General features: G+C 39.4%; 1 protein-coding gene across 1 annotated transcript in view; it reads left to right on the top strand.

Moving 5' to 3' along the window:
* The window catches only part of SDK1 (sidekick cell adhesion molecule 1), a 1142665-nt gene that overhangs the window by 1101829 nt on the left and 15571 nt on the right, over positions 1–25265 (top strand). The window contains 4 exon segments of the mRNA XM_043999243.1: positions 9561–9725; positions 18468–18605; positions 21623–21743; positions 24418–24547. Coding sequence (XP_043855178.1) covers positions 9561–9725; positions 18468–18605; positions 21623–21743; positions 24418–24547 — 554 coding nt within the window.

Genomic DNA, 25265 nt, shown 5'->3' with positions numbered 1-25265 from the left:
GGATAAGCATATAGGAGGAAAGGGAATTTTTGAGGCCAAAAGTGACTAGAAGAGTATTTTTCTTGTTCTATCATCCTTATTGAGTACATATACAAAATGCTTTGAGCTCCATGGTCTTAAGGTGCTCTCTAATTACAGAGTAGTTGTATTCAATTATTCTTGCTCTGTCTTTACCCCTCCACACACCACACACACACACACACACACACACACACACACACATACATGCACACATGAATGATATTTCATACCTCTCTCCTTAAAAACAGAATTTACAATCCTGTGAAAAGACTCTTAACCCTGCCCAGTGGAGTGCACCAGTGTGACTTTAAAATGAGCATCTTCATGTCAGAGAGCACCCTGTCAAGAATGTAAATGCACCACCAACCAGACAGATGTGCACAGATTCAGAATGCTAACATGTTACACAGGCTTCCCAAGAAATGATAAAGTATCGATCCTCTGCCTTTCCTAGGGAGCCATTTAATTTCTCCTCAAGTTATCTTATACCCATCCATATAGCCAGAATGAAGGAAGCAGGAGTTCCTATGTTGACTTTTGTGTAGCTTCAGGGAGTCAGAAAGGAGATGTGAATAAGAAGGACTAATTGGAGTACTGGAGCTAGTTTTTCTGTGAATTCCACACTGTGGAAGAAGTTTGTCCAGATGTGCAGGCTTCTTTGAAGCCAGTGGGAGTCCTGAACTCCACAGGGAACCATTGAGGAATGAGAAACTGACCCATAGGGATATTGAACATGACAAGGAACTGACCCAGAAGATGCTGCCTTTTTAAATGAAAGCCAAAGATTGTGCTTTCACATCCCATTTGGTTACTGAACGTCAGAAAGTGGGTTGCCAATGATTTTCTCTTTTAGATCATTAACTGAACCTAAGCAAGCTGCTTGACTTTAAGTCTTCCCATTCAAAGCCAAGAAGAACCCTCCTCCCCCTTTCCTCTGTGACTAAGAGCAGCAGTATCTAATAGTCAAATGAAAAGCTTTTATGGGTTGTCAATATTTAAACACCTTGCCATTACCTTAGGGTTTTGGATCTCAGCTGTCACCTATTACAGGCCTCATTACACAAAACATTAAACGCTGTATCATCTCATTTTCTCCACTGAAGCTCTCTGGCAAGACTCTCTCCAGGCAGGGTAGTGACTTAGTGACTTAGCATGTCCCCACCCTTACCATTTCCCCAAGCTTTTTGCTTTGTTTTAGTGTGTTCCACCACTAAGTAGATAAGCTCCTTCTCCTAGCTACACCTCTGGCCCAGTGCCACCTGCCTGACCGAATGTCTTCCCATCAATCCCAACACACACCTCTGGCACCCAGGAAACAAAGCAGCTTATTCATAATGCTCCTAGCACAGAAAAGGATGGAAATGGATTTTAGACCCAACAGTAGAGTATCCTCCCTCTCTCTGTCACTCTTGTTCCAACGCTCCGCAAATGTGACCCAGCAGACCCAGAGACGCACAGAATGGAACAACATTTGATAAAATTAGTGTCTGCCTAGGATAAAAATTTTCCTATTATTCCTAGAAAATGGCAGTCAGTGGGTATAGGGTGCAGAGAAAACCTCAATCTGATTTCCATCATGCCCAGACTCTTCAATGTATTCATTTTCTGGGCATGTAAGTTTCCTTTGAAACAGTTTCCGAAAAGCTCCCTGAAAGGCAATGGAAAATTTCAAGTTTGAAGACTGTGCACTGCGCATATGCAGATGATTTATTTACACAAATTATTCCAAGGCATTTTACTGTGTAGATCACATAGCCTAATTTACATATTTACACAATAGACTGGAATGGCACTAAAGGAGCTATAAATATATTTTCCCCTCCAAAGCAGCCATGAAATACATATTTAGGACGTATACAATACAGGCAGACAAGGCATTGTTTTTCTCCCCCCCCCCACCCAAATAATGCATTTAGCCCAGAAATTGGATCTGATGAGAATAGATGCTTGGGTGTGTGCCTCAGTGCATGGAGACTGTTACATTCCCTCCTGCCATGGATTTAGTATCTTCCTACCTCCCTTCTAATTCACTTGCTCACTTTTCTTGAGATTGGCCTCAAGTTCTCAGCAGAACAAAGAAGAAATTCCACATTTTTTGAAATGTTAGCATGCTCTAAAAGCTACCCAAGTCAGCAGATTCAGAAGCTATATGCAGCTATAGTTCTAACTCATACCATTGGCTTTTCTTATTATTTTTTCCCCTTTTCTTAACCACATTGGTTGACAGCTTGTCAACTGTACCACATTATAGGAAGGTCTTGATTTAGTTTTTATAAAATCCTGAGGTTCCCCCCCCCACACACCATCCTTCTCTGGCATTCTGTTAACTTTTCTTCCTTTCTGGAATTAAAAGGCGAGATCAATCAATCATTTTTTATCAGATGTATTTATCCCCAAATTTGACCCTTGTCTATCAGCCTATGCATTCCAGTTAAGTTGATAATGGGGTCAGCCCTGTTACCCAAAGAAAAAATGTCAGTGTTTACGAAATAAGTCATTGACAGGTTTCCATCTCCTCAGAGCTCCAGGCTGACAGTCATTTGTTGGTTCTGTGTTAGCAGAACCCGAAGTCTCTAGTAGTGAATGACAGTTTCATTCAGCATGGAGACCCTGTTTAATTGTCCATGAAATCAAACTTTTGTGTTGGTGCCATGTCTGCTCTAACGCCTGCAGTGCACAGTTCTGTTCAGTGCGTTCGAGGGATAAATTGAGCACAAGGCCCATGAATGTACCTGCACTGGGCTCAAACTGAATTTGGAAAAGAGCCATTATTGTTTCCAGGCTTGTTGGGACATTGCTTCTACCTGCACATGCTTTTGATTCCCTGGAGGGACACATTTTAGGATGAAAGACAAAAGTCGATTTATTATGTTAGCAAGGCATGAGACTAGTCAGTGATATCAGAAAATGTTTATAGCAGAAAGATAAAAAAAGATTGGAGATCCTAAGGAACTTGGTCATTAAGCCATTTGCATTTTTCAGTGAATAAGTATTAGACTCAAGGGAGAGGAAAAAATGTTTATTATTTGCTATTTATTATTGTTATTTATTCTATTATTAAATCTCCTATGAGATTTTTTAGCTGAAACTAAACTGGAAGGATTATCTAGTCTAGATCTGGAAAAACAGCTGTGGTACTCAGAGTCACAGGCAGATGTGCTGATTCCCACTGACTGGGAATGACTGACTGGGACATGATTTTAGGATGAATAGGTTACAGACTTTGATTTCACAATGATTTCCCTGAACTCATTCCTTGCCAATGGCATTTTTGCCAGCAATTCTACTGAACTTAAGAGTTCCCCAGGGGATCCCATGGGGGAGCCATGCAATAAAGGGTAGTTCTATCAGCCATGTTTAATTTATGTCTTTTCCATTACTCCCAGACCCCACCCCCATGGTAGTAGAATTTATCTACTCCATAGTATTTGGCATTCAGGTCCTTCAAATAACTTTTTCTTATTGAGTTCATTTGCAAAAGCTTAAGTGAGGCATTAGAGTTGTTATGTGGCCCAGATTACTTCCCAAATCTGTGCTAAAAAGAGAATCTTAATGCTTAAATTTATAATTCTTAGGCCATCTTCATCACCCCCATTCTTCTGCACTGAGGAAGTAAAGAGATGTAGTCTCAGGGTACAACATCTCATCAGCCCCCGAATGGAATACTGAAGCCCACAGCTCAGAATATAATTTCTGGTATTACTGCTTTTAAAGTAGGAAAGCGACAGCTTCTATATCTTTCAATTATCAGATGTAACTGTCAGCAACTGACCATAATGGAGGGGGAGCAATGGGACAGATCCACAAAGTTCCTTATATTTTGAATTTTAGTTGACCATGGTTACCTTTTATAGCAGCAGATTTTTTTTCCCCTTCCTGTTTGGCTTGGGGTTTTATTAAAATGGGTTTTTATTTTCTGAACATACCGTGCCTGAAGGTGAGACTAAAAGCCTGCTGGTTGACCAAGAGAAGTCTAGAAATCCAAGCATATGTGGTAGATAATCCACATCTGGATGAATTTTTGTTGTTGCTGTTGTTTGTTTGTTTTGGTGAGGCAATTGGGGTTAAGTGACTTGCCCAGGGGGTCACACAGCTAGTAAGTGTCAAGTGTGTGAGTCTGGATTTGAACTCAGGTCTTCCTGAATCCAGGGCCAGTGCTCTATCCACTGCACCACCTAGCTGCCCCTTAATTGGGTGTTGAATGGATATCACTTATAAAGATTATTACTCTTTTTTAAAAAAATGAGTCCCTGACACCTTCTCAAGTGTTAATTAAGACAAAAATCAAAGGATCAGGGATTAGCATGGTGCCTGGGAAATAAGTTGTACAAATCTCATTATTGCTAATGGTTCTGTAATGTTATTTTTTTACTAATTTGTGGAGATAGTTTTCTCCATCATTGATTTATTGAGATATTTTACAGCATAATATAAATGAGAAAAACAATCCACAGTCAAGAAATTGAGAGGCCAGTTTCAGAGCTGCCAAGGCAGTCTTCTCATCTCTGGCTTTTCTAAACATCATTTTGATGTAAATATTTATTGGGATAAATTGCCTGGTGAAGGAAAACTTGTATTTAGAATACTACATATGTTAATTCTTTTTGAGACCAAATTAAGAAAAATAAAATGTGAAGGTTTTCTTCCCCTTAATTCAGGAGAAAACTCTCTCTTGTGACTTTTTCCTTCCCAAACATTTCTCAATGTAAATGAATTGCCAAATAAATCGTTCTATGTTGAGGGGCTGTATCAATATTTTAAAATGTTTTTATGAAAAACTCACACAGTTCTCGGAGCCATGACAGTGTGCTTAAAATAAAATATGTCCTTTGGGGCTAGGGGTGAAATATTCATATTTTTTTCTATAGTAGAAAAGCATTACACAAACATGAATGCAAAGGACATGCACAGAACTAACTTAAGAAAGTTTGCCTACTTTTTATCTGCCTGAAATCATCACACTAGACCTTAAATGTCAAGAGGTTGTTAATTGGACATCATAACATCACTTTTTTTTTTTTTTTGGCAGGGCAATGAGGGTTAAGTGACTTGCCCAGGGTCACACAGCTAGTAAGTGTCAAGTGTCTGAGGCCGTATTTGAACTCAGGTCCTCCTGAATCCAGGGCCAGTGCTCTATCCACTGCGCCACCTAGCTGCCCTCATAACATCACTTTTTTCTTTCTTTCTTTTTTTTTTTTTTTTAGTGAGGCAATTGGGGTTAAGTGACTTGCCTAAGGTCACACAGCTAGTAAGTGTTAAGTGTCTGAGGCCGGATTTGAACTCAGGTCCTCCTGAATCCAGGGCCAGTGCTCTATCCACTGCACCACCTAGCTTCCCCATAACATCACTTTTAAAAGTCAGAATGGTGTTGTTTTTGTTTTTATTGTTTGTAGTCTCAGAATAAGAAGAGATATGGCTTTTTGGGTTGGATGGTCTGTCCAACAAGATAGAAAAGGCATGATCAGACAGCAGTTTATCTGAAAAAAGATCTAGAGGTTTTAGTGGACTACAAGATTAATACAAGTCAGTCATATAACACGGCAGCCAAAAATGTTAGTGGGATCTTGGGCTACCTTGACAGGCCTGGCTTTGTGAATAATGAGGTGGTAATCCTGTTGTACTCTGACACAGTGTCTAGGACAGGGGTTCTTAACCTTTTCTGATTTTGTTCCTGTTGGCAATCTGGTAAAGCCTATGAACCACTTCTCATGACTAATTTTAATAACAAATTAATAATTAATAATAAATTTATTTAATAATAAAATTAAATACATAGGCTTACAAAGGAAACCAGTTCTGTTGTTGTTCTCTACCCTGGTCAGAATTCATCTGGAGTATTGTGTTCACTTCTGGGCACCACATTTTAGGAAGGATATTGATAAGTTGGAGAGCATTCAAAAGAGTGAAATGCCTAAAGACCGTGCCATGTGAAGCTGCATGAAGGTCAGTTGAAGGAGGTGGGAATGCTACCTTGCTCTCCTGATTCCATGTCTTTGCTCATACTGTCACCCATATTTGGAATAGGTTCCCCCTCTCATCTCTTTCTCTTGCTATCCTTCCCTTCTTTCAAATCCCAACTTGGAGTCACCTCTTCTTCCTTTTCTTCAGACTTTTGCTGAAGGAATTAGGAATGATTAGGTTGAAGAAAGATATTCAGGGAAAACCTGGCAACTGTCTTCAAGTGCTTGCCAGAGGACAGAAGTAGGAGTAATGGGTTCCCATTGCAAAGAGGCAATCTAGACTTTCTGTAAGAATGAACAATTAAATTTATCTGAGAGTTTTAGCAAGTCAAACTATTATCTGTTGAGTGTTATAATAGGGATTATTTTTCAGACATGGGTTGGACTAGGTAGTTACTAAAGCTCCTTCCAATTTAGAAATGGACACACAAAGACAACTATGTTACCTTTCCCCCACTTCTACCTCCTGCAAGTCTTCTCTTCTCCATTCAATTAAAGAAATATTTAGCGGGCTGCTAAGTGGTACAGTGGATAAAGCACCAGCCCTGGATTCAGGAGGACCTGAAGTTCAAATCTGGTCTCAAACATTTGACACTTACTATCTGTGTCCCTGGGTGAGTCACTTAACCCTCATTGCCCTTCAAAAATAAACAAACAAACAGAAATATTTATTTTTTTCTCTATCTAATGACAGGACAAATACATAAATAACTATGCTAATTATGAAAATGCAAAGGGAAAATGCAGATAAAGTACTAAGACAAATCTTTAAAGAGAAAACTTGCCCTTACAGCAGTCAGGTAGTATTCAGGGGAGGTTTCATGGAGGAGATTACATTTAAGACGACATTGGGATTTGAAAGGAGGGAAAGGCATCAGTAGAAAGAGATGTGAAGGGGAACAGTTTCTAAGAATAGGCAGCAGTGTGAGTAAAGACATGGGATCAGGAGAACAAGGGGATATCCTCATTTCCTTCAATTGAACCTCATACATGAGGTCTGAACTCCCTTATCGATAAAATGAAGGAGTTACATGAGATGCTCTCTTAAGGTCCCTTTCAGCTCTGACACCTCTGAGTCTCTTCCAGTGTTGAATATAAATGGCTTAGTATAGATAGGCCTAGACTAAACATTGCCATTTTGAGTTTACTGCTGTAATGACAATCTCTCTGAAAAATGAGCCTGGATATAAGTGGATATATAGCAATAATAATAATGCCTTACACTTGAACAGGGCTTTATACTCTTCAAAGCACTTTCACATACATTACCTCATTCAGTATATGAATATAGGAACTTAAATAGTGCAGTAAGGCTTTAGTGGCCTATAAATTCAAGGCAAGTATAGACATATATGCCAGAAATTTCATTATTATTTACTGTTGGGAAAATCCATTTGAGCATATCTGGTGTTTTGCAGTATAGGATAATAATGATTTAGGTATATTGCAGGTCTTCTGATAAAGCTGTCAGGGTCATAGGTACCTGTGTATGTAAATATTTTTCTCCTTTCAAAAAATCTTTTCCCCCTTCCCAAGATACACATGTAGAAAGGGTAGAAATATCCATGTCTGTATACATATGTGCATGTATAAAATTAGAAATGAATCAAGCAATTTGAAGTAGATATCTTGGTATGGACATTTTAGTCAATAAAAGTTTTATTAAAGAATCTTTCATATTTAAAATTTAAACAAATCATAAGCCTAATAAATGTTTGAAAATTTATATGCACACAAATATATAAACAATACATAAAAGAAATAGGTACCTTGGATATAGTATATAGTTTGCCAGGAAACTACCTGTTTTGGTGGAGCAGCGGGGTGGTACAGTGGATAAAGTGCTGGTCCTGGAGTTAGGAAGATTCATGTTCCTGAGTTCAAATCCAGCTTCAGACAGTTACCAGCTTTGTGACCCTGAGCAAGTCACTTAAGCCTGTTTGCTTCAGTTTCTTCCTCTGTTAAATGAGCTGGAGAAGGGAATGGAAAAACACTCCAGTATCTTTACCAAGAAAAGCCCAAATGGGGTCAATGAGAGTTGGACACAACTGAAATGACCCAACAACAACACCTCTCTTAGATATTTGAATATACAGGGTGTCCTGAAATTCTCAGTGAAGTTTTAGACTTTATTAGCTTAAGCCATGAAATACATATTTTTTCAAACATTTGTTAGCTTAAGCACTTTGCTAAGACTTTTGGAAGACCTTATATATTGTCATTCAGAGTTAACTCTGAAGAAAGCCTTGTAGTACAATAAGAAACTTTACTATAAATCAAATCAGAGGAAGTCAGAACTGGAAAGGACATTAGAGATCATTTGGTCTACAGCCATCTTACAGACTTGTAGAATGTATATACTCAAATTATGACATATATACTTATCCATTTACATGTTGAAGTTTTCCTCTTGTCATCCTCTTCTCACATGTTACTTTAAAAAAATCTCCTTAGACAACACTCATTTGGTGTACTAACCTAGTTCAGAAAAGTACATAATATTTAAGTACAGTGAGAATTCATCACTGAGCTTTGTAGACCTAATAGCATCACACAAACATAGCTTCAGGATATTGAACGTGAGTCTGGGCACAAAATGGGTGACTGCCTGCCTATATAGTATTTATTGAGGAAGAGACCCACTTTTCAAGCCTATCATAGTTCCTAAATATCTACCATCAGAGGGACATTCATTTATGTCTCCAGAAGATGGCTTTTGAAAAGGAAAACATTGAAAGGGCAAGGATCTTGAGGGAGAGAGAGACAAGGAAATATTTCTGATTGAATGGGTCATGTTTAGGAAGGTCTGGATCTGGAGAATTGGGTACTTTGGGGAAAAGAGGACATGGGTTAAGATGCCATAGTGGGAGATACTTGCTTACCCAGGGGGTGGCCTGAGGACAAAATTCCTAATACAATGTGTCCCTTCCATTAAAAACTTACTCTAATGCCTCATTTTGGCATCTGAAAGTGATCCTGAGTTCCTAAGTGCTGTGCCAAGGAAGGGCATGCTTTTTCAGGTTCTACTTTCCTGGAAAGATTTTGAGTGTAATATCAGTGGCAGATTGGATCCACTGTCCAATAACTAGTCTAAGTAAAAGGTGGCTCACTGTCAATTGGCTGGCATTTGGTGATAGATATGTTGGCTATGGAAATCCCATGGAGTACTGGAGTATTAATATGATGTATGATTGGTTTGGGATTTAAGAATGGATATGAAGTAATGAGGAAGACAAGGGAGCAAGAATTTATATAGAGCCTACTATGTCCCAGGCACGGTGCTAAGTGCATTACAGATATTATCTCATTTTATTTTATGAGGTTTCCTTATTGTTCTTTCTCATGTCCCAACATCCATAAGCTAGTCATTGATCCAGAGGAAGAATGCAAAGAATATAAAGAGATGGCCCACCAACTAGATAATCCATTCTTGAATAATTATGTATTACCATTTGTACAAGTGTCAGCCCTCACTGATGTCAGAAATAGCAGTCATTTACAATGGAATGATCCCATTGGATTGGAGGTTTGAGGGGGAGAAAAATAACTATTAAGTTCTTTTTCTTGGTTCCTTTCTAGATGAAGGCCTATGGGATATGTTTGTGAAGGATATCCCCCGAAGTGCTACATCTTATACCGTCAGCTTGGACAAGCTTCGCCAGGGAGTGACCTATGAATTCAGAGTGGTAGCAGTGAATGATTTTGGCTATGGAGAGCCTAGCAGTCCCTCTGTAGCTGTCTCAGGTAATGGGGTTTAGGGGAGAAGATAATCATTTCACTTTTGGACATGGTGAATTGGAGGTACTGGTGAGGTCCAGATGTTGTTCAGTAAGTAGTTAGAGATGTAGGAGGCAGGCTTTAGTTTCAGACTAGAGGCTAAAGCTAGGGGAAATAATTTACATATATCTATGTGTATGTACAACACACACATATACATGTATGTATCTATTGTGCATATGTATAGGTATTTGCATGTATATACTATATGAAGAAGAAAGAATTGTAAAGGAAACTTGGAGGGTTTCAGAAATGTGAAGGAGGCCAGAAATTGATCTGGGGGAAGGGGGAATTGGGGAGGAGAGAGAAGGATTCAAACTGAAAGGAAAGGGCTAGAACTGAAGGAGGAAAAGAACCCAACGAAAAGGAGGAAGAGAAAAAGAGAAGGGAGAGAAGGAGAAGGGCTTGAGTTCCAGGAGACAATGAACCCAAGGAGGAAGAGGGGGATTAGCAGAGGAGAAGAAGGAAGTTGGTGGGACAAGTCAGACCCATGAGTATAAAAAAAATGATAATAAGACAAGGGAAAGAAAGTCAGATATGGCTATCAAGATGATGATATGAGAGGGTGCTGGGGAGGTGAAAAGGAGAGTGACAGCTCTGGAGTAGATGCCCAATAGCCTTTTGCCAGGTCTTTCCTACAGTGGGCACTGCTATCAAGAATAGCAAAGGGCTGAGGCACAGATGTAAATCTGACCTCACTGATTTGAGACTCATGACGGGGATATGGCCATAAGACAGACCTTTTTCAGTAGAAATGATATATTTTTTAAAAGTGTGTGCACATGCATGTGCATGTATGTACATTTGTGTGTACTGGGAAGGGAGAAGGCAAAGTAAAATCATATTTCAAGAAGGCATATCATGGGCAGCTAGGTGGCGCAGTGGATAGAGCGCTGGCCCTGGATTCAGGAGTACCTGCGTTCAAATCCGGCCTCAGACACTTAACACTTACTAGTTGTGTGACCCTGGGCAAGTCACTTAACCCCAATTGCCTCACTAAAAAAAAAAAAAAAAGGCATATCATGCGAGCAAATCTAAGAACAAGAGGCCAAAAGCATGGTGAAAAGCTTTTGGGTGAAGATGAATGGAAGCACAGTCCAAAGAAATATCATCACTACAGTATACAGCAAAACATCTGAACAGAAATGGGAATAAATGAAGAGTTTGGCAGATGGATCATGAGCCTGGCACAAAGCTATGATGTAGTTGTGATGGGGGACTTCAATTATCTGGAGTCTTTGAGAGTTATTTATGCCAAAAGCAGGAGAAAAATAATTTATTTGCTTACATTAATGATTTTATCCTTTAAAAGTAGGGAGGCACCACCAAGAGAAACTTCTGTTTAGATAAGATTCAAAGGTGGAGAAACTATTAAAGAGGATATGGTTGGGCTCTCAAACTCCTGACGTGATTGCTCCAAAAAACATGGAAATAATGCTATAGGACAATGCCTGAAGCATCAAAACCCACAGAAGAATGTGCTGAAATCATCTTCTAACCAAGAACAGCTTGCAAGGTCAGAAAGAGGGAGCTGCTGTGCTGATACAGGAATCAAGCCCAACCCCACAGTCACCCTGACACAGATCCAGTTCCAGGAAGGCCTCACCAGAGAAGGAGACCCCCAGAGCCTCTGAATCAGCTGAAGCACCAGTGTCATCTGGAACTAAGCTCACAGTCTGGTGAGAGGGCTGAGCGCTTGGCAGGGGGGAGACTACAGGGGTCTATGCTGGTGCTGAGGCAGAGCTTGGGTTTTTCACCCCTGCTGGGAACCAGGAGGTAGGCTTGAGTAGCAGTGGCCCAGGTGGGGGGAGGGGCACAGACTGGTCAGAGCTGACAACCACAACACACAAAGCTGGTTGATTAGCAAGTTGGTCTGGGGTCATCTACAGACCAGGGAACATGTCAGGGAACAGAACCTGATCCTCCTCAAATCAAACCACCTGGGACTTCTGAAGCTTGGGATACTGAAGCCTGGAAACAGTGGCCCACTTTAAAGAGCTAAAAGTCAAGTAAAAGAAAGGCAAGATGAGCAGACAGAGAAAGGTGAAGACCATAGAAAGTTTCTTCAGTGACAAGGAAGATTGAGGTGTACCCTCAGAGGAAGATGACAATGTCAGGGCCCCTATATCTAAAGCTTCCAAGAAAAATATGAATTGCTCTCAGGCCATAGAGGTGCTCAAAAAGAACTTTGAAGATAAAGTTAGAGAGGTAGAGGAAAAAATGGAAAGAGAAATGAGGGTGATGCAGGAAAGACATGAGAAAAAAGTCAACAGCTTGAAAAGTCAAATGGAAAAGGAGGTACAAAAGCTCTCTGATGAAAATAATTGCCTAAGAATTAGGATTGAACAAATGGAAGCTAGTGACTTTATGAGAAACCAAGACAAAGCCAATCCAAATGAATAAAAAATAGAGGGAAATGTGAAATATCTTCTTGGAAAAACTGCTGACCTGGAAAATAGGTCCAGGAGAGATAATTTGAAAATTATTGGGCTACCTGAAAACCATGATCAAGGAAAGAGCTTAGACATCATCTTCCAAGAAATTGTCAGGGAAAATTGCCCTGATATTCTAGAAGCAGAAGGTAAAATAGAAATTGAACGAATCCACCAATCACTTCCAGGAAGAGATCCCAAAAGGAAAACTCTTAGTAATATTATAGCCAAATTCCAGAACTCTCAGGTCAAGGAGAAAATATTATATCTTAAGATACAAAGAGAAACAATTCAAGTGAGAATGAAGAATTGGCATTGTCTGAAGCAATCATATGAATCTTCCCATTAGAATTCCATGATGAGGGAAATGACCAACCAACTTAGATTTTTTTTTCTTTCTTTTTTTTTTTTTGTGGGGCAATGGGGGTTAAGTGACTTGCCCAGGGTCACACAGCTAGTAAATGTCAAGTGTCTGAGGCCGGATTTGAACTCATGTACTCCTGAATCCAGGGCCAGTGCTTTATCCACTGTGCCACCTAGCTGCCCCTGATTTTTTTTCTTAATAATTTTTTTCTCCAGTTAAATGTAAAGACAATTTTTAAACATTCATTTAAAATTTTTTTGAGTTCCAAATTTTCTTTCTGCCTCCCTTCTCTTCTGCCCCCTGAGACAATAAGCAATTTGATATAGGTTATACATATTCAATCATGCAAAACATATTACCCTATTACCAACTTAGATGTTTTAAAAGACATGTACAGAAGATGAAAATAAGGGCAATTAATAGAATGAACAGAAAGGTGTGGTGAGGTAAGAATAGCATCAATATGCTCTGAAGTTGTTGGAGAAAATTTAAGAGCAACCAAAAAAAAAAGACAATTTTTTAAAAGGCTATATTGTCAAAAAGATTAAGGGGTAGGACTACTTCTCAGGTTGGACAGAATGAAAATAGAGAGAAACAGATCAGAACTTCACAAAACTTAATTTGGTTCTGTTTCTCTGCCAAGGAGAATGAGTTTTGGATTGGAGAAGACAGAACAAAAATGGCTAATAGAGAACTGAAACCTAGATAAGAAAGGAGTTAGTAAGAGAATGCCTACCTACCCTTGTTGTGTTGAAGTTGCTCGGCCCAGGTGAACTACATCTGAGGTTACTGAAAGCACTGTAAGTGTGATAGCTAAGCCACCTTCAGTGATCTTTGGAAAGACATGAGAGATGAAAAAACCTAGAGAAGAATAAATGTTCCAATTTTTTAAAAGTGTGTGGGGGGAGGGAGAAAATGAAGTCTGTGAGTGATAGGCCAGTGAATATGCTTTTAATTCCTCACAAAATTCTAGGAATTATTATTATTATAGTGAACATCTGGAAGTGGAAGCATTGGTCAAAAATAACAAGAATGACTTTATCAAGAACTGGTCGTATGAGATTTTCCGTTTTGAAAGGTTACTCTAGTAGTAGATCAGGAGAATATCAGAGATTTAGATACCTAGATGCTAGCAAAAATTTTGACAAACTCTCATACTATTTTTTGAACAAGATGAAGAAATGTAGATTAGATAGAACAGTCAAGTGGATTTGGAACTGATCAAATGATTGGATCCAAAGAGTAACTATTCATGGTTTGATGTCAGTGTAGAAGGGGTTCCCTAGCAGAGTGCTCCAAATACCTGTACTTGGTCCCATGCTACTAGCAATTTTAGCAATTACTTGGGTAAAGGAATATGAATCAAATTTGAAGATGACACCAGCTTGGAGGGATACTTTGGAAACTTGGAGATATATGCCAATACTCTACATTATAGAATCAAGATCCAAATAGATTTTGACAGGCTAAAATATTGGGATGAATTAGGTTCAAAAAATCATCTCTATAAGTACAGTATAAGATGACAGATATGCGACTGGAGAGTTTTTTTTCCTGAAAAAATAAATGGAATAGACCACAAGTTCAGTACAAATTAGGATTATGATATAATGGCCAAGACTGTTAATATGATTTCTAGATATATTCAGAGTGAGCCAGTGTCCAAGAGTAAGGATATGATAGTTCCATTATACTGTGCTTTGGTCAAATCACACATCCAGTTTTGTCTTCATTTCTGGGTACCAGATAGCAGGATGGCCATTGATGAGCATTTATTTGGCATCTAGAGGAAGACAACCAGGATGGCAAAGGTCATTCCACATAGAAGGATTGGTTGAAGGAACTAGGAATGATTAGCCTTTGGAAGATGTGGGGACCAATACTCCCCAATTAAAAATTGGTCCCCACAAAGAGAAGATTCGGGCAAACATGAAGCTACCTACAAAAATTTGAAGGGCTATCCTGTGGAAGAAAAATTCATCTTATTAAAATTGGCCTCAATAGAGAATGAGGAAGAATGGCTGAAGGCAAATTTCAAATTGATTTGAGAAGCTCCTTCTGACTAGAACTAAAAAGGACAGTAGGCTATTGCTGGGACTTCTCTCTGTAAGCCTTCATACAAAGTTTGGGTGACAGATCACTCCTTAGCTATTCTGTATTGGGGAATTTTGTTCACCTAGAGATTGGGCTTGATCACCTGCAAGGTCTCTTCTGGCTCTGAGATTCTGTGATTTATTAATTGAGAGAACAGTATTGGTAGAGTTTGGGGGAAGAGAAACCAAATTGTAAAGAGTAAATGGGTGCTGAAGCATTGGAAACAGAAAATATAGAAAAATCTTTCTAGAAATTTAGTAGTGAAAGAGAGAAAAGATAAAGGTCTTGAAGTGATGGCTGGATTGAATAAAGGTATTCATGGATAGATAGACATGAGCATGTTATATATCCATCCTGTTTCCCCCAGTAATTTATAAGCTTCTTTAGGCTAGGAATAGTGTTCAATTTGCACTTTGTAAACCAAAATAACCACAAAGCCAAAGATTCAGTGGGTGCTCAGTAAAATGTATTTGGGTTGACTTTAAGGCTGAGCAAGGAATTGATGGATGTAAATGATGAATGAAATCTTTTGTACTAAACATGTGTTAATGGAATGAGTTTTAATATTTTTAGGTATATATGTATGTATTTCTTCCCCTTACCATTAATTCCAAGCACATGTGGTTGGTTGAAGTCCCTTGCTCTCTAAGTCATTTAAGAACATGACTCCCTTAGTTTTCTATTTCATGGAGAAAAATGACTTAAATGTTTTCCTGAAATCCCATTGGGTCCAAAATACAAGTTTTAACTTGCCAGCTGGAGTGTACTCAATTTATTACATCCTTTAGAAAAATAAACAGATCTGTACCCGATGGCATTTCTTCCATACCCACACAGCTTAAAATTGGGTGATGTCGTGTCCTACTGAGATATTTCTAATAGAACCACTCAGACCTTTCCTTCCCATCACATAGCCTGTCTCTGCTACTTCTGGGCAATAGGTCTGGGATCTGTTTGGACTTGCTAGATGGAGTGTTTAATGTGAAGCATGAAGACCTATTTATATCTTTTGGAATCAAAATTCTGTCATCTCCTGAGAAACCCTGTGGTGCCACATTATCCAAAGCAAATTCACCCCACTTATTCCTGGAGTGAACACATTTTCCACTTTTCCAGTGAAATATTTCCCTCAAAGCCAGATGTGGGGGTTAATTTGCAAGCATTCTTGGGACTCTAACTTGAGCCTGTCCTTTGCATCAATAGATGAGACTCCTGATCAATCCCAGGCTTCCAAGCTACCCCAAACATAATTCACCATAGCATGAGTGGGAAGCACAGATCAAGAACATGGGAAGGCCCTCTCTAGGATACCCACTGTGAGAGAATTCCCGCTATTTCAGATATCAGTTAAGATATCCGCCCTCCTTTGAATTTTCTTCAAGATATGTTTCTCATCTATGACATATCTTCATGTAAAACAGTTATTTATATGTATGTGGGGTTATATAAGAGTATGGTATATTTGTGTGCACATATTTACACCTCAAAGCCATGTCAAGGATGTGTCCATTAAAACCACTGAATCAATAATAGATGGGGGTGGAGGGTGGGGTAGGGAAATGAGGAAATCTTCCTGAGGTTGGATGTTGATTAGATTTAGTAAACAGAGAAGAGGGAAGGATATGTATGTGTATATATGTATGTATATGCATCTATATGTGTGCATGTGTGTATGTATATATATATATATATACACACATACACACACACACATACGTGCGTGCACACACACATATGGGGCAGCTGGGTGCCACAGTAGACAGAGCACTAAATCTTGCAATCAAGGAGACTCAAAATAAGTTCAAATTCTGCCTCAGACACTTACTAGATGCATGATCCTTGGCAAGTCACTTAGCCCTGTTTGCCTCAGTTTCCTCATCTGTCAAAGGAGCTGGAGAAGGAACTGGCAAACTAAATGTAGTCATGAAGAGTCAGGCATGGCTGAAACAACTAAACAACAAGATTCATATATACACATATGTATATGTATATGACACACACAAGTAAAATCAGATTAAAGGGATAAAGGAATGTTAACCCATGCTTTGGAAAAGCAATTTGGAGTCATAGGACTTGATGAAAAGACCTGGGTTCAAATCCTTTTGAACCTTTGACACTTACTCTCTATGTGACTGTAAGGGCCAAATTCATTATGGGGAGAGTTAATTATCACATGACCTTGGACCACTCTAGGTTGCTGTTTCCTCATTTGTGAAATGAAGGGTTTGGACTAGATAGACTCAGGGGATCCTTCCAAGCCTAAGTCTATGATTTTGGGATCCTAAGGGCAATGTGCCAACGCAATGGGGCTATAAAAGGGGAAAGGAAAAGAGGTCCTTGTCAGGCAGCCAGCCCTAGTCCCCCTGACATCCCCCTCCCCCAATCTTTTATATTCTGATTATACACACACACACACACACACACACACACACAGAGCCTTCTTGGTGGCACCTTCCTCCTCCCTCCTACTGCCTGAAGCTATAGAGTCCCTAGAGCAAAGGTGAGCCCTGACAAATTGTTTCAAATTGCCATATCTATAAGATGCTTCTAAGTGACTAAGACCAAACTTAACTGTTCCTTCCACCATAGTCCCCTATGAGAAACTAAGTATTGGGAATGGACAAGGAGGCGAGGAAGCCAAACTTATAGTGCTACTTCTGGCCTGGAGATATCAGGGGCACAACCCTGTCTAATTTCTCTTTTAGTTCTATAATACTTAGGAAATAAGCATATTTCTTGTTTTTTGTTTTTATTCTGAATTTAACAAGCACCAGATAAAGCAAGCAATTCCTTAAATATATATATTTTTTCTTTTCTTTTTCTTTTTTCTTTTTCTTTTGTGTGTGTGTGTGGGGGGGGGCAATTGGGGTTAAGTGACTTGCCCAGGGTCACACAGCTAGTAAGTGTCAAGTGTCTGAGGTCACATTTGAACTCAGGTCCACCTGAATCCAGGGCCAGTGCTTTATCCACTGCACCACCTAGCTGCCCCCATGAATTGACTCTTAATGTGGCTTTAGAACCAACACTTGTCGTCTTTTAGCAAAATTTAGATTTCTCAAACTGCTTCAAATTCCTCCTAAAATGCCATGCAGTCTCACCTGCTTCTCTCTGTTCAAACTGTTTCCCTGTCCTGAAATTGCCTCAGTCCACTTCTCTTAGCAAGTCAACATTTACTGTGCTCTTACTCTACATAAAACACTTATCCTTGCTTCAAGGCCTGACCTATGTCCCACAAGCTCTCTGACGCCTTTTCTGGATTAAATACTAGACTGGGAGTCAGAGGAGGGACTAGGTTTGACTCCTCCCTCAGCTATTTAACTAGCTGAATTAATTTGGAGAAGTTACTACTTCTCTGGGTCTCAATTTCCTTATCTGCAAAATGAGGGGGATTGGGCTAGATGACCTGTATGTTCAATTCCATCTCTAAACTTATGCTCCTATAATTCTTTGACTTCAACCTACAGGAATATCTCCTTACTCTGAACTCCTGTAGTACTTACTGTCTGCAACATTCATTGGCCGCCTAGCCTAGGCTACCTTGTTTTATTCTTTATCTCAGCTATGTTCTCTGATTAGATTGTAAGCTCTGAGGGCAGAGGCCATATTTTAATACCTCTTTGCATCCCCAGTGTCTAGCACGGTGTAGGTGCCCCAGAAATGTTTGTTGGGATTGTGACACTTTTCTGAAAACCAAAGTAGATGTTTTTTTCCTTACCGAAGTAAAAAGGAACTAGCCATTTAAAAAGACACTCCTCTTGGAAATTTATATGAAAACCTTTAGGCATTTTTCTCATCATCACTTATTTATTTTTCCTTTAGCCCAATCAGAAACTCCGTTCTATGAGGAATGGTGGTTTCTTCTGGTGATGGCCCTTTCAAGTCTGATACTCATCCTGCTCATTGTATTTGCCTTGGTCTTACATGGACAGAATAAGAAATACAGGAACTGCAACACAGGTGAGTGTTTGACTTTCATTTCTCCTGTTTTCATGCCATTCCCAGATTCTCTTAAGCTGAAGAGTGTGGATATTATGGTTTCTTTCTTCATATTCAGTGTAGTACTGAGGACTTTGCTCTTCTGCCTATTTGTAGATGAGGGAAAAACAGATGTGTTTTCTTGAAGGCCCAGTAAAGTAATGGGGAAGATATTGTGCTTTCTCAGATGAGTTGGGTTCTAGTTCCAACTTTACCACTAGCTGTCCAAGTGATCTTATCTTTTCTGAGACTCAGTTTCCTCACTTGTAATTCTTTTGATTTTTTCTTTTAGTTTTTGGTGAGGCAATTGGGGTTAAGTGACTTGCCCAAGGTCACACAGCTAGTACGTGTCAAGTGTCTGAGGCCAGATTTATACTCAGGTCCTCCCGAATCCAGGGCTGGTGCTCTGTACCACCTAGTTGCCCCACCTCCTCATTCTTTCTGAGACTCAATTTCCTCACTTGTAGAATGAAGATGATAATGTATCTCAAAGTGTTGTTTTGAAGGCCAGATAAAATTATCTATCTATATAAAAGAATTGTGAAAAAGTTCTCTACAAAGAAATATTATTAAATATATCACAAATTATCATCATCATGGCTAGCATTTATATAGAACTTTAAGGTTTTCTAAGTGTTTTTACATATATCTCATTTGACCTTCACCACAAACCTGGGAGGTAGAAGTTACTATTATTTCTACTTTACAGATGAAGCAGACAGAGGTTAAGTGACTTGTCCAGGGTCACACAGCTAGTAAGTATCAAGTGTCTGAGGCCAGATTTGAACTCAGGTCCTCCTGAATCCAGGGCTGATGCACTATCTACTGTACCATCTAGGTGCCCCACCTTCAGTCCATCTTGATTCCAGGCCCAGTGTGCTATTTACTAAGCTGATATATATATATATATATATAAAACATTTAAGTTTGGACTGTGAAAGTCATGCAAAAAATTGATCGAGGCTTGTACTTCACTATATATGCGTTTGCCTTTGTCCTAAATCCAGTCTTCAGAAGTTATTAGAAAAACTTGTCTGGGGCAGCTAGGTAGTGCAGTGAATAAAGCACCAGCCCTGGATTCAGAAGGACTTGAGTTCAAATCCAACCTCAGATACTTGACACTTACTAGCTGTGTGACCCTGGGCAAGTAACCCTCATTGCCCTGAAAAAACAACAAAAACAAAAACAACAAAAAAAACTTGTCATACTTAGTAAATTCTTCCAACATACACGCACAAATCAATATGTCAAAATCTTTGTATTACAACAGAATTTACAATCTCTAGCCAAAGGCCTGCTTATACCAGGTGACGTTCTGCACGTTATTCCAGTAGGGCAAGAGACTGGGGGCTAGTCCCTAGGCATCTATTGTAATAGGATTTGATCAGAACTATCAAAAATAGCTGAAACAGAGCCCTTTCCAAAGCTAGTTTCATCATTTGGAGCTTTCCAATTCTATTTGCCTTTTTGTCTTAGAAATGTTGAGTCGCAGTAGGTTCTCTTGCCCATATGTCATAGAACCACTTTAACTCTTAACTACCCAGAACCTGGATGTGCTGACACACCAGACTGTACCTAAACTGTTACCATTAACTATCCATCAAGGTACCAAGGCATCCAATCCTAAAGGGTTAATAAAATACAAGGCAATGTAGAGAGCTTGCCATTTCCCTTTGTGAAGTTAAGCAATTCATGCCCCAAAGAAAGGATTTATTTTTTTCTGTATAAATTCACTTCTAACAAGTGTTAGTAAATCAGATTTTATTCCTGTGGGATTTAAAATGTATGAATAGCATGGCATTTTACTGAGCTAATGCTATTACAGAACCCTATGCCTGGTGCATAGAAAATGTCTCCCTTTTCACTCTTCCTCTCCGTCTGGAAAACAGACCTGAAAAGACAGACACGACCTGCAGCTTCTGATATTCAGACTCGCCCTGGAGTATTAATGTAACATCATAATTGAAGCTTAGGAAAAATACCTGTCTACCAGAGTGTCTACCATTTCTGCCTGAGACACTAGCAGAATTTAAGCCCTTAGGTTTGTGGCATCATTCAAAACCTCTTCTGTCTTGTCCTTCTGTCCAATTCCTGATTTCCCATCCCTTCTTATAGTCTCTTTTCCTCTACTGATTCCTCTTTCAATCTTTACCCTACTCTACCTTATCCTCTCATTTGCTGGCCCCCCTCACCATTTCTAACTGTTAGCTTTTCCTGTTTTCTTTCTTTCTTCCACTGGAGACTCTATTCCTTTCCCTCCCCTCATAGTCTTCTGTTGTCCTCTCTCACACTCTTATTACCATAGTATTTACATGCTGATACTCACAGGTAGAATTTAGGAGATGTAGAAATAGCAATGGACCTGTAGGAGAAGAAGGAGGGATTACAAACTGCAATAGCCATGTCAGTCTCTTACTTAAGGTCACCCTCCATATGCCAAGCAAATCACCACCTCTATGCCTTTGCTTATGCTGTTCTCTCAGGCTAGAATACCTTCCTCACTCCTCTCTGCCAATGCATTTCCTGCCCATCCTTCAGAGAAGTCAGCCTCTTTTGATCTTTACAGCTCACAGTGAGCTCTTCCTCCTTCTAATCCCTCTAAACTTCTGAAGTCATTATTGTCTATTCCATTCATTTAGTTTCTTGTTTTGGAGTTACCTTCTGTTATTAATCTCATCCCCCCACTTTTTTTTAAAGTACTAACCTAGAATCCAGTTGACTTTCTAACCAAGAGTTGTGACATTGCCCTCTAGTTTGGAAGCCTCTGTTATTAATCAATGTATAATGTTTGTGTGTTCAACTAGATTGCAACCTGCATGAGGGTAGTATCTTTGTCTCATTCATCGTCATTGCTCCTACTACAAGACGAGGCACATAATTGATTTTCTATCAACATGTATGGATTGATCTGGTCTGTTGTTGCAACTCAATAGATAGGTACTTGTTAATGGTTAAAAACAAGCAGGTCTTTTTATCATCCACATACTTGTTTTCTACAGGAAAAAGCATCTCCAATATGGAGGAATCAGTTACGCTGGATAATGGAGGGTTTGCTGCCCTGGAGTTAAACAGCCGTCATCTCAATGTCAAGAGCACTTTCTCCAAGAAGAATGGGACCAGGTAGGGCATCTTAGTTTTGACCAGTGCTTCCCACTTAGTATTTTATGATTTGGCTCCCTGGCAGGGGAACCTCACTTGGTGAACTTGAACTTGAACAAGAGTAAATCAATGAAGACAACTTTTATTAAGTGCTTACTATGTGCAAAGAAGTGTGCTAAGTGCTGGGGATAAAAAAAGAAAATTAAGAAGACATTATTATTGTATTAGAAAATATTGTTGGCCTCATATATGCTGTATGACTTCAAAAGAGACATACAACATCAATGAAGGTCAGTGTTAAATTGGTGCATTTCACCAGACTCTGGCAGATGTCATAACATAAAGGAGCTGATCACATGAACTGAAGCTGAGGAGTTTGGATTTAGCCACACTATAGGGAGACAGAAGTAAATTAGGGCTATGTGAGGATCCACAGGAAGCAGCAAGCAACAGGGAATGGAGAGTCAAGTTGCTGAAAGTTCTCTTTTTAAACAGCCAAATATTTAAATTCACCCTTCCTTTCTCTGCTATCACTTTTACAGCTGACTGGGACAAACATAAGTCAATTAACAATAGAAATTTCTGAATCACCTACTATGTGATTAGTCACTAGGGAGAGACCAAAAAAAAAAAAATCATGGTCCCTGCTTTCAAGGAGCTTACATTCTATAAGGGAAGATGATGTTTACATGAATAAATTCATTTAAACTGTGAGATAGACATTGGTGTTGTCAGCCAAGCTTATCTACAGGTTTCCTCTTTATTGAAAAAGTAGCTCATGCCTTTCTCTGTGAAACTGAGTTTAAGCAAGAACTGGCTTCCATTTCAGAGTTGTGAGAGCTAAGAATCTGCAGCTCCCATTCATCAGGCTGAAGGGCTAAAGGGCTAAAGACCAAGCAGAAAGTTAGCCCTTTCCTATTATCTCAGCTTTTTCATGAAACTGTACTCTTCTGTCCTCTGGTATAGAGGAAACTTCCTAGCAATTGTTAGTAACTAAATTGAGCATTAAAAAATGCCATGGAGGTGTAAGCTTGTGGTTGTATTGAATTTTTGGTTCTCCATACTATTGCAATCTGTTGGCAGTTATAGACTAGCATCATTTACTGGTACTTTACAATATGTGACTAGTTGATTTATTTCTCTCTGCATTTATTGCATTTGAATATTTTATGATTTATTTGTGAGCTAGGCATCAGTTCAACTTCTTAGAATAAAAAGATTGGACCCAAATGGTTAGATGACAGATTCATTCTTTAAAAAATAATAATAATAAGTGACTTTTGATGTGAAAAGTCTTTTATTTGGGAGGTAACTTTTTTACTTGGACAAATTAACAGTACTTCTGGGGAACCAGAGTCTCTGGGTATTCCAGACACTGCAGAGGTTCTTTGCCTGGACATAGAAGGTCTCAAGGTCTATCCCTCCAGTTCCCATTCTTTCCATAGGAACTTTTAAAAATACAAATATTCCTGGTCAATGGCATCTACATGTGATTCCCTGTGAGTCTCCCCTTGGAGAAAGAAAGGTAGGCTACATTTATCCTGTAAACATATAGACTTCAGCACAATGAAAATGCAGGGTCTTTTCCTTAGCCAAGAGCTATGGTAGAAGAAAGCAAGAATAATAGGATATAAATGCTGTTCTGACTGGGTCACCAGCTAGATGGTGCACCACAATTGTAGTTTTCACACCGAATCCTGGCATATGCTAGTCACATAATAAATGCTTGTTGATAGATTGATTCTACCATGGTACTGAGAAAGCCAGTTAATATGTATTTATTGAGCACTTACTAGGTGCTGGACACTGTGCTAAGGTAAAAACAGTCTCTGCCTTCCAGAAGCTCACAGTCTAATGAGTGAAGACAACATGTAAATAGCTATATACATACATGATAAAAACATTATAAATGGTAGGTAATCTCAGCAGAATTTCCTTACTTTCTTTCAAAATTTCTCCACCTGAAAGCAGGCCTTTCCTTTAGTAACTACATAATCTAGTCCAGGCAGCTGCAAAATGAATGCCTCAGAAGCTTCCTTCCTTCCATTCAGCATCAGTCAGTGCCTTGACGTCAACAACCAAAGTCCTAATTCCCAGAATTCCTGGGCTAATCACATCGAGTAAGTATCAAGCCTTTGCAGGTGGAAGATGATGGGGGTCCCATCACCTTGATATTGGCTCCTGCTGCCTAATTAAGCCCCAACAGGGTCTCTCAAAGTGCCACTCATATTGCTGACTCCTGATTCAACTTAATCAGGGCATGCTTTAGGGTGAGAGAGTGCCATTGCTCACTGAAAGACTAACTTTGTGGCTTACAGAGTAAGTAGTCTTCTTCCAAGTGGCCTCAATACCTGTCTTACAAAGCAAAAGTCCCAAATTTAGAGGTGCTCAAAGTTTATTCAGCATCAGCGATTATGAAGATGTCAAGTTGGCTTTTGAGAAAAACAAAAACAAAAAAAACCTAAAGGCAACTAATTGGATTTGGTGAACTATGGTTAAAAGTTTGGAGATTGGAATGCAAGTCTACACGTGACCTCTTCTTCAGTACATGTGCCAGTATACTGAATTGGACAAACATGTATGTGGCAATATTGGCACATTGGAATACTTAACATGAAAGTCCTTTTATGTTCAGTGCCACCCTTTATACAGTGTCAGTTGTTACATGTCCTTCCCCTTCTCTTCATATTTCTAGATCCCCTCCTCGACCAAGTCCTGGTGGTCTACATTATTCTGATGAGGATATTTGCAACAAGTACAATGGAGCAGTGCTAACTGAGAGCACCAATCTGAAGGAGAAATCTGTAGATGCATCTGAATCTGAGGTGAGTACATTTCTCCAGTGGCAGGTGCCATTTTTGATAAAGAATGTAAACATCTTCTGACTAATAGTATAAAGGTAAAGATTCTTTTAATTTCTGAAGTGCTTGATGCTTTTTGTAAACAAGCTTTCACCTGAGCTCGTACTTGACCTGTAAGCTTGATAGGACCTTCTAGAGCTTGAATCTGCTGATACCACCTTTCAGAAGACAACGTTAATTCCATGCTGCAACGAATTTATTCAGTACTAAACAAAGGAAAAACACTCAAACATCTAGCATGAGGCAAATTTTGGTCAGCACCATTTCTTGGTCTAGTAAGAGTCTCAACCCTCACAACCCTAAACCTGCTGGTCTTATCCTACCTTTGGCCCCAGGACATATATGTGTCCACTCTGTATTCCCTTGCCTCCTGTAGGTCTTGCCTACCCTGGTTCCTAGTTCCATAGATATCCTCCCATATTTCCCACATGGCAGCATGCCTATTTCCCTGTGATTCAGCTCACCCTGCACTGATAGTGTCCAAACCCAAGTATCTAAAATCCAGGGCAGCATGGAACAGTAGAAAGGTCATTAGATTTGTATCTAGAAGACAGTTTCAAGTTTCAACTCTATTTGCTTCCTTCAAGTCCCAACTAAAATCCCACCTTCTTTGAGAAGCCTTTCCTGATACCCCTTGATGCTAGTGCCTTCCCTTGTTGATTATCTCCATTTTATCCTAGCT

This window comes from Dromiciops gliroides, chromosome 1 (assembly GCF_019393635.1).
Source record: "Dromiciops gliroides isolate mDroGli1 chromosome 1, mDroGli1.pri, whole genome shotgun sequence".
Classification (NCBI taxonomy): domain Eukaryota; kingdom Metazoa; phylum Chordata; class Mammalia; order Microbiotheria; family Microbiotheriidae; genus Dromiciops; species Dromiciops gliroides.
The sequence above is the reverse complement of the archived record's forward strand: the minus strand, read 5'-3'. Positions and strand labels throughout refer to the sequence as shown.